This window comes from Solanum stenotomum, chromosome 1 (assembly GCF_019186545.1).
Source record: "Solanum stenotomum isolate F172 chromosome 1, ASM1918654v1, whole genome shotgun sequence".
In the NCBI taxonomy this organism is placed as follows: Eukaryota; Viridiplantae; Streptophyta; class Magnoliopsida; order Solanales; family Solanaceae; genus Solanum; species Solanum stenotomum.
In genome coordinates this window covers 42,633,571-42,643,360 of record NC_064282.1, presented here as the reverse complement: position 1 = coordinate 42,643,360, position 9,790 = coordinate 42,633,571, and the positions used below count along the sequence as shown (strand labels likewise).

Here is a 9,790-nt window from a genome sequence, read left to right as displayed (position 1 = left end):
GATATTGGTGCTCACCCTCACTTTCAGAACTGGTGAGGTTAGTGGTGTAGATGCCGTCACTGTCGGAGCTGACCTCTAGCGACGTAGATGCCTTCTCTTTGCCTTTTCCTTTCCCACCAGTTGTGGGAAGTTTAGTGGCTTTGCCACTAGATGCAGCTGCATCCTCATTGATTACAATCCCATTCGTTTTCCTTCGGGGTGGCATGTTTCTTCGGGCAACTTTAGACCTAGCCATGTCTCCAAAATATCGGGAGAAAGTTAGAAACAATTCAGGTAAAAGCAGAGAAAAACAGTTGCAGACAGACTCGCTGATGCAGTGTGTGAGTCATTGAATCACTTTGGCAATCGAAATCGGATTTGCCGAGAGGATTTGTACGAATGTTCTTGCAAGTAGGCGATGGGAGAATATTTTCGGTGAGTCACCGACAAATTTTGATGAGCAAGGGCTATCCCGCTGAAAGTTATATTGCAAAAGAGGTTCAGGGGTGCAGACAAAGGGCGATCAACAAGTCTTTCAACGAGCAGCCGAGTTTATTCGGCGACCTTAGGCTTCTCGCCAAAAGTTACGGAATGAAAAAACAGGTACAACATGAAATTCAAGGCGAGTTTGGGACCTTCGGTGAACCGCCGAGTGGTTTGGCAAGCTCGACCCAGCTTGCCAAACGACCCGGCATTCTTATTTTCAACCCAACTTCTCAAATTCAACCATGCAACCTCTGAAAACAAAATCAAACCAAGCACTACTCAAATTAATATGTTCATCGACTTGGGAGGAGGACCATGCACATTGATAACAGCAAGGTTAAGGGAGATCACAAATAGAGAATTGAATATTAGAATGCGGAAGCACAAAGAAAAGAAACAAAAAAACTAACTAAAGATATGGGAAATTCGAAGGAAAGATCCACGAATTTCCAAGGATTAGATGTTCTAAGGCCTTGAAAAGATCCAAGTAACAACGTATAGATTTATGGGAGAAATCTAACGCCTTTACTTGAGAAAACGAATCAAAACGATAGATTCGGATCTTGACCGCTTTATGAGTAACTAAAGACAATAATTAGTATGTAGAAACTAATCACCTTCTAAAGAATACCAAAAAGAAACCAAAGATATCACAAGAAGAAGTTACTTTATACCTTAAACTATGAAACTAGTAAAGGTTTAAAGATAAATTCTCAAAGAACAAGTCACAAAGGTTCAAAGAACTCTCTCAAATATTATTAATATCAATCTAAATTGTCTTTAATGAATGAAAAGGACTCCTATATATAGGAGAAGGGAAAAACGTCCAAGAAGCCAAACCCTAAAAAAACAATTACAAGGAATCCTACTCTAGAAAGGAAATAAAGTAATCTAACTAGGAACAAATTTAGTACTTCTAGGAAAGCATTAAATGGTACTTAGGAGACCATAAATAGACTAAGGAAAATATTAATAACCTATATATAAATAAATAAATAAGGTAAATCCCAACTAGGAAAAGAATCTTGACAATCTTGGAAAGTTTGACTAGTCTTCTCTCAAAACTTGGGCAGAAAGCAACTCTTGTTGTGGCTGATTCTTGGACTCTTCTTGACCTTTTTTGCACGAAATTGGACCTTAAAATTCCTCATCTTGGGCTTGAATTTGGGCCACCAAATAATTGTAGCATTTGGACAATTCCTCTCCCTTGGGCTTGAGCTCTTCTTCCCCAATAAGAAACCTTTGGATCAGCGATTGAAGCCCATTGAGCTTATCATTGAACTCCTTGGTTTGAGATCTTGTTATGGGCCTCCTTGGAGTTTCTAAAGCGTCATCCTTGTCCTTCAATGGAGTAGAGCTTCCTTGGATGCTATCATTCCCCTCTTCTTGAAGAGAATTCGTCCTCGAATTCAAATCTGCATCAAAATGGGAAAGATCAGAAACATTAAAAGTAGCACTAACTTGGAACTCACCAGGAAGATCAAGTTTATAAGCATTGTCTCCAATCCTTTCAAGGACTTTGTATGGCCCACTTCCTCTAGGATCTAGTTTGGTCTTTCTTTTGGAAGGAAATCTTTCCTTTCGCATATGCACCCAAACCAAGTCACCAGGTTTAAAAACAACATATTTTCTGCCCTTATTCCTTCGCAATGCAACTTCCTTGTTCTTCTTTTCAATTGCAAGCCTTGTTTGTTCATGAATTTTCTTCATCATATCAGCCTTCTTCTTACCATCAAGATTAGCAAAATCATTAGTAGGCAAAGGCAATAAATCAAGGGGGGTAAGGGGGTTGAATCCATATACAACTTCAAAAGGAGTCTTACCAGTAGAAGAATGGAAGGTCCTATTATAAGCAAATTCTACAATAGGTAAGTAATCTTCCCAAGAAGTCAACTTTCCTTTCAAAATAGCCCTCAACATGTTCCCTAAAGTTCTATTAACCACTTCCGTTTGCCCGTCCGTTTGTGGGTGACAAGATGTAGAAAATAGCAATTTAGTTCCCAACTTTCCCCAAAGAATTCTCCAAAAGTGACTTAAGAACTTGGCATCCCTATCACTAACAATAGTTCTAGGTATTCCATGCAATTTAACCACTTCCTTTACAAACAAGTCAGCCACATGAGATGCATCATTAGTCTTTTTACATGGGATAAAACGAGCCATTTTAGAAAATCTATCTACTACCACAAATATACTATCCTTACCATACTTAGTCCTTGGCAGCCCCAATATGAAATCCATAGAAATATCAATCCAAGGGGAATTAGAAACAGGTAAAGGAGTATAAAGACCATGCGGCAATGTTCTAGACTTAGCCTGTTTACATTCAAGACAATAAGAACACACTTTTTCAACATCCTTTCTCATGCTAGGCCAATAAAAATGTTCAGAAAGTATTTCCAGTGTTTTGGGTACACCAAAATGTCCCATTAGCCCTCCACAATGTGCTTCCCTAACAAATAGTTCACGCAACGAGCAGTTAGGAACACATAATTTATTTTCCTTGAATAGAAATTCATCTTGAAGATTAAATTTCTCAAAAGGACCTAACTTACATTCAGCAAAAATCTCACCAAAATCAGAATCATTAGCATAGAGGAACTTGATTTGGTCAAAACCCAATAACTTTGAAGTAAGAGTAGAGATCAAAACATACCTTCTTGAGAGTGCATCAGCAACCACATTCTCCTTTCCTTGTTTGTAAGCAATTACATAAGGAAAAGTTTCAATAAACTCTACCCATTTAGCATGCCTACGACTAAGTTTACCTTGGCTCTTCAAGTATTTTAATGACTCATGATCAGTCTTGACCACAAATTCTCGAGGCCACAAGTAGTGCTGCCATGTAGCTAACGCCCTCACCAAGGCATATAGCTCCTTATCATAAGTTGAGTAGTTCAATGTTGCTCCACTTAGCTTTTCACTAAAGTAGGCAATTGGCTTGGAGTCTTGCATCAAAACTGCACCTATGCCCTTACCAGAGGCATCACACTCAACTTCAAAAGACTTAGAAAAATCAGGCAATTGCAAAAGAGGAGCAGAACACAATTTATCCTTCAGCAAGTTAAATGCATCATCTTGTTCCTTTCCCCATGTAAAAACCTTATCTTTTTTAATAACTTCAGTTAAAGGAGCAGCAATGGTGCTAAAGTCTCGCACAAACCTCCTATAAAAACTAGCAAGTCCATGAAAACTCCTAACTTCAGTTACACTATTAGGTTTAGGCCATTCTTTTATTGCCTTGATTTTCTCATCATCTACTTCAACTCCCTTAGAACTGACCACAAAACCTAAGAAAACCACACGATCCACACAGAAAGTACACTTTTTGAGATTAGCAAATAAGCGCTGATTTCTAAGAACTTCAAAAACTTGTTTTAAGTGCTCTAGGTGTTCATCCAGATTTTGAGAAAAGATCAAGATGTCATCAAAATACACCACAATAAATTTTCCATGGAAATCTTTAAAAACATGATTCATTAGTCTCATAAAAGTGCTTGGTGCATTAGTCAAGCCAAAGGGCATAACTAACCACTCATAAAGTCCATATTTGGTCTTAAAAGCAGTTTTCCATTCATCTCCAGGATTCATACGAATCTGATGGTAACCACTCTTTAGATCAATTTTAGAAAAGATTTTGGAACCATACAGTTGGTCCAACATGTCATCAAGACGAGGGATAGGATGGCGATACTTTACCGTTATCTTGTTGATGGCTCGACAATCTACACACATCCTCCATGTTCCATCCTTTTTGGGGACCAATAGGACTGGAACAGAGCATGGGCTCATACTCTCTCGAACAAATCCCTTTTCAAGCAATTCTTCAACTTGCCTTTGTAATTCTTTGGTCTCTTCAGGATTGCTCCTATAGGCAGGCCTATTAGGAAGTTGAGACCCAGGCACAAAGTCTATTTGGTGCTCAATCCCTCTCAAAGGTGGCAATCCCTTTGGAGTGTCATCAGGAAAAACATCTTCAAAATTCTGCAAAAGAGAAGAAACACTATTTGGCAAAGAAGGAGTTAGTTGTTCAAAATTAATCAATACTTCTTTGTAAGTAAGTAGTATTATGGGCAGTCCCTCTCTCCTAGCATTCAAACACTCTTTGGCTTTTATATAAAGGCTCTCATTTTTCTTTTCCTTAGCCTCTTTCCTCTCACCAAAACATTTTATTTTTTTACTCACACCCTCTTTTACCTCTTTACTTAGATCGCTGCCCTCTCTCTCTTTCTCTCGGCCATCTCTCTTTTTTTCTATCTCTTGGCCTTTTTCTTTTCCCTCAAGCTCACTTTTTACCTCTCCCTTTTGTTTTCCCATTGTTTCCCTCAATCGTTTTTGATCTTCAAACACTTGAGAAGGAGATAATGGTGCAAGAGTATACTTCTTACCATTATGCAGAAGACTATACCTATTCTTTCTCCCATGATGAGTAGTATCCCTATCATACTGCCAAGGTCGGCCAAGTAAAACATGACATGCTTGCATTGGAACTACATCACAAAGAATCTCATCTTCATACCTACCAACATTGAATGAAATCATGCATTGTTTGTTTACTTTTACTTCTCCACAATCATTCAACCATTGGAGCCTATATGGGGTAGAGCGCTTCATGCATGCAATTCCTAGTTTATCCACCAAGTATGAACTCACCACATTTGCACAACTTCCCCCATCAATAATCATAGAATAAGTCTTCCCTTTTATCCCACACCTAGTATGAAACAAATTCTCTCTCTGCCCTTCATCAACACTACCCAAATTGATAGTCATAATTCTCCTAACCACCCCAATTATACCATCATTAGGCAGTTCCAAATCATCTTCCTCACTTACACCTTCTCCCTCTTCTTCTTCCCCCTCACTTTTTTCACTCTCATATTCTCCATTCTCTCTAAGTAGGATGTTTCTTCTACTTGGACATTCATGCATCATATGCCCCCTTCCATGACATTTGTGACATTGAATAGAACTTGAAGGTTTAGAAGATTTAGGATTAAAGGTTTTACCTCCCTCCTCAACCTTACCTTTACCTCTATCATCTTGAGGTTTGGAAGGAGCTTTCCCCTCTTGAGTTGACCATGGCTTCTTAGAGATAGTGTTTGGTCGACTTCTCCATGAGTTATTTTGCTGCTTTTTCTCAATTTGTTTTTCAACTTTTACAGACAAATCAACTAACTCATCTAAAGTTACATATTGTTGTATCTCTACTACATTAGCTATTTCTGTATTTAAACCATTTAAAAATCTAGCTATTGTAGCCTCTTCTTCCTCCATGCAGTTAGCTTGGATCATAGCCATATCCATGCTTTTGAAGTACTCATCCACCGACATGGAGCCTTGCTTCAAGCGTTGAAGGCGAGATTGTAGATCTCTTTGGAAGTATGATGGAATAAATCGCTTCCTCATTACCCTCTTCATCTCTGCCCACGTAGCAATAGGTGGTAGCTCCTCTTGCAATCTGTCCCTAGCAAGCTTTTTCCACCAAGAAGCAGCATAATCAGAAAACTCAACAACAGCAAGTTTAACTTTCTTACCCTCAGAGTAGTTATGGCAATCAAAGATGGCTTCAACTCGTCTCTCCCAATCAAGGTACAAGTCTGGATCCCTTGTCCCCTTGAAAGATGGCATCTTCATCTTTATACTATTTATATTATCATCTTCTACTCTACCTCTTTGTCCCCTCCTATCTCTTCTTTCTAGATTAAATTCAACATCAAAATCATCATTATCATATTCAGGATTTACAAAAGGGATATGGGGTACATTCCTTCTAACTTGGGGTCTAACATTATTTGGGGGTACAACATTATTCTCCCTCCTAATTGCAGCTATGGTGTCATTCTGCTCGATAATCATATCCCTCATCTCTTGAAATTGAAGGGTCCATCTCTCAAATTGTTGGTGCATAGCTTGAAGGGTGAAGTCGTTCCTTCCTTTGACCTCAGCTTCTAAACGAGCCCTTTCCTCATCACCACCTGAATTAGACATCTAAAAAAAAGAATAAATGATTAAGTATCACACTTTTAATATGGCTTTTACCCTCTTTTAAACTCACCCACACTTGCCTTTTTCCACTCAAAATAACCTTTGAACGAGAATACTTTGTAGATTTATAATTAAACCAAAACGTGTATCAAGTTCGTAGTAATAAAGTATGGAATCTTGGGGTACAAAAAGAAAGTAAAGAACTAGTCCTAGAACAAGTAGGATTTAGTTGAAACAAAACACGAATAAAAAGGAACTTATTTTAGAATTATAAGAACAAGAAAAAAAAAATTCTCTTATTCTTAAAGGTCTAGAATCCCCTCTTCTTGCAACCTTCTTTCTTGGAAACAAATTAATGCAAAACTTGGAGAGCAAGTAATAAGATTTCTTGAATATCAAGTAATAAACTTTCTTGGGTATCAAGTAATCAAATTTCTTGGAGGACAAGTAATTAGATTTCTTAGAGAGCAAGTTATAACTTTTTTTTTTCTGTTCACGCTATTGTAAATTTTTTTTTTCATGATGCTACTGTTCACGCTACAGTGTTTTTTTTTTTTTGTTGCTCCAAGAAGAAATCCAAAGATTTATCAAGAACGGAATCTTGATAGAACCGCTTTGATACCACTTGATAACAGCAAGGTTAAGGGAGATCACAAATAGAGAATTGAATATTAGAATGCGGAAGCATAAAGAAAAGAAACAAAAAAACTAACTAAAGATAAGGGAAATTCGAAGGAAAGATCCACGAATTTCCAAGGATTAGATGTTCTAAGGCCTTGAAAAGATCTAAGTAACAACGTATAGATTTATGGAAGAAATCTAACTCCTTTACTTGAGAAAACGAATCAAAACGATAGATTCGGATCTTGACCGCTTTATGAGTAACTAAAGACAATAATTAGTATGTAGAAATTAATCACCTTCTAAAGAATACCAAAAAGAAACCAAAGATATCACAAGAAGAAGTTACTTTATACCTTAAACTATGAAATTAGTAAAGGTTTAAAGATAAATTCTCAAAGAACAAGTCATAAAGGTTCAAAGAACTCTCTCAAATATTATTATTATCAATCTAAATTGTCTTTAATGAATGAAAAGGACTCCTATATATAGGAGAAGGGAAAAACGTCCAAGAAGCCAAACCCTAAAAAAACAATTACAAGGAATCCTACTCTAGAAAGGAAATAAAGTAATCTAACTAGGAACAAATTTAGTACTTCTAGGAAAGCATTAAATGGTACTTAGGAGACCATAAATAGACTAAGGAAAATATTAATAACCTATATATAAATAAATAAATAAGGTAAATCCCAACTAGGAAAAGAATCTTGACAATCTTGGAAAGTTTGACTAGTCTTCTCTCAAAACTTGGGCAGAAAGCAACTCTTGTTGTGGCTGATTCTTGGACTCTTCTTGACCTTTTTTGCACGAAATTGGACCTTAAAATTCCTCATCTTGGTCTTGAATTTGGGCCACCAAATGGCCACCAAATAATTGTAGCATTTGGACAATTCCTCTCCCTTGGGCTTGAGCTCTTCTTCCCCAACAAGAAACCTTTGGATCAGCGATTGAAGCCTATTGAGCTTATCATTGAACTCCTTGGTTTGAGATCTTGTTATGGGCCTCCTTGGAGTTTCTAAAGCGTCATCTTTGTCCTTCAATGGAGTAGAGCTTCCTTGGATGCTATCACACATGACGGGCTAGCATTACAACCTGCTCTTGAACTGGAGGAGGAGGAATGGTAGGTTGAGGGTTCCTGATCCTAGACGAATCGTTCATCTTTGTAGATCGTAGCACTACCCTCTGCGCTGCTACAAGATCATCTACATAAGAAGCTGCAATCTGGGGATCTTGGTGCTCACCCTCAGTTTTAGAACTGGTGAGGTGAGTGGTGTAGATGCCGTCACTGTCAGAGCTGACCTCTGATGACACAGATACCTTCTCTTTTCCTTTGCCTTTCCCACCAGTTGTGGGAAGTTTAGCGGCCTTGCCCCAAAATGCAGCTGCATCCTCATTGATTGCAATCACATTTGCTTTCCTTCGGGGTGGCATGTTTCTTCCTGCAACTTTAGACCTAGCCAGGTCTTCAAAACATTGGGATAAAGTTAGAAACAATTCAGGTAAAAGAACAGAAAAATAGTTGTAGACATACTCGCTGATCCAGTTGGTTAGTCACAAAATAACTTTGGCAATCCAAATCGGTTTCGCCGAGAAAATTGGTTCTAATGTTCTTGCATGTAGGTGATGGGAGAGGCCTTTCAGCGAGTCTCCGATATCTTTTGACAAGAAAGGGCTATCACACTGAAAGGTATAGTGCAAAAAGGGCTCAGGGGTGCAGACAAAGGGCGATCAAGAAGTCTCTCGGTGAGTCGCCGAGTGCCTTCGGCGACCTCAGGCTTCTCGCCAAAAGTTATAGTATGAAATAACAAGTACAACATGAAATTCAAGGCTTGATGGGGACCTTCGGCGTATCGCTGAGCGGTTTGGCGAGCTCGACCCAGCTCGCCAAACGACCCGACGTGCCTATTTTCAATCCAACTTCTCAAATTCAACCTCGCAACCCTCGAAAACAAAATTGAACCAAGCAGTACTCAAATTAATGAAAGACCTATAGCATCCATTACCCCGGGGTACTCAGACTTCTCCCGGTTTTGTCAAATTTGGTCAATTTATGACTTTTGCCCTTAAGAATGATGTCACACTTTCTATCAGTGGGCAAATTACGTCGTTCATCACAAATATAGGCTACTAGACTTCACCCAAATAACTAGACAACGTGCAAGCACAACCCCACAAAATTTAACTCGCTTCAAAGCACAAAAATTTGGGATTTCAACAATATGCACATTAGAGTCATGGTATTCAAATTAAAACAGGCATTACTACCATTAATCCTATCAAAAAGGCCTAACACACATCAACAAAATAATATTTCTTGCATAAGAGTACAAATTACTAAAAATAAATGTGGCGTTCAGAAAACCAACCTTAAATACCAAAAAATAAGGATTGGAAAGCTAGGTGGCAATGTAATCCACTCTGAACACAACTCCGATGATGAAATATTCTTAAAAAAAGTGAAAGTATCGAAAACACTAATAGGTGCAAGTTTGGGAAGAAACAAAGAGTTTGAAATTTAAACCTTTGGCTTGTTAATAAAATGTTCAGTTCTCGCCCATTCAGCGATGTTAGTCATGATTGCTGAACCACTCCGCGACATGTCGAATGGTCACTTACCTCGCCGAGTTTTACAGGACCTCTAGTTATGGTAGGGGTCCAAATGGCAAATTAGATAGAGATCACCGGCCTAGTCAGCGATTTGCCAATAATTTCCTAG

At 38.3% G+C, this 9,790-nt stretch overlaps 1 protein-coding gene across 1 annotated transcript; it reads right to left on the bottom strand.

The window, feature by feature from the left end:
• Positions 1-1,874: 1,874 nt before the first annotated feature.
• LOC125852248 (uncharacterized) lies at positions 1,875-6,347 on the bottom strand. The gene is made up of 6 exons (XM_049532007.1): positions 4,904-6,347; positions 4,197-4,453; positions 3,118-3,755; positions 2,222-3,000; positions 1,927-2,068; positions 1,875-1,880 (listed from the first exon to the last, which is right to left on the bottom strand). The coding sequence occupies exons 1-6, from the start codon at positions 6,331-6,333 to the stop codon at positions 1,875-1,877; spliced, it is 3,252 nt and encodes a 1,083-aa protein (XP_049387964.1). The 5' UTR covers positions 6,334-6,347.
• Positions 6,348-9,790: the final 3,443 nt, after the last annotated feature.

Coding starts and splice junctions, on each gene's coding strand:
- LOC125852248 (XM_049532007.1), bottom strand. CDS start 6,333: ATGAGGGATATGATTATCGAGCAGAATGACACCATAGCTGCAATTAGG. Junction 3,001..3,117: donor ATGCACTCTCAAGAAGGTAT/GTTTTGATCTCT, acceptor GGTCCTTTTGAG/AAATTTAATCTTCAAGATGA. Junction 2,069..2,221: donor CTTGATTTATTGCCTTTGCC/TACTAATGATTT, acceptor TAAACCTGGTGA/CTTGGTTTGGGTGCATATGC.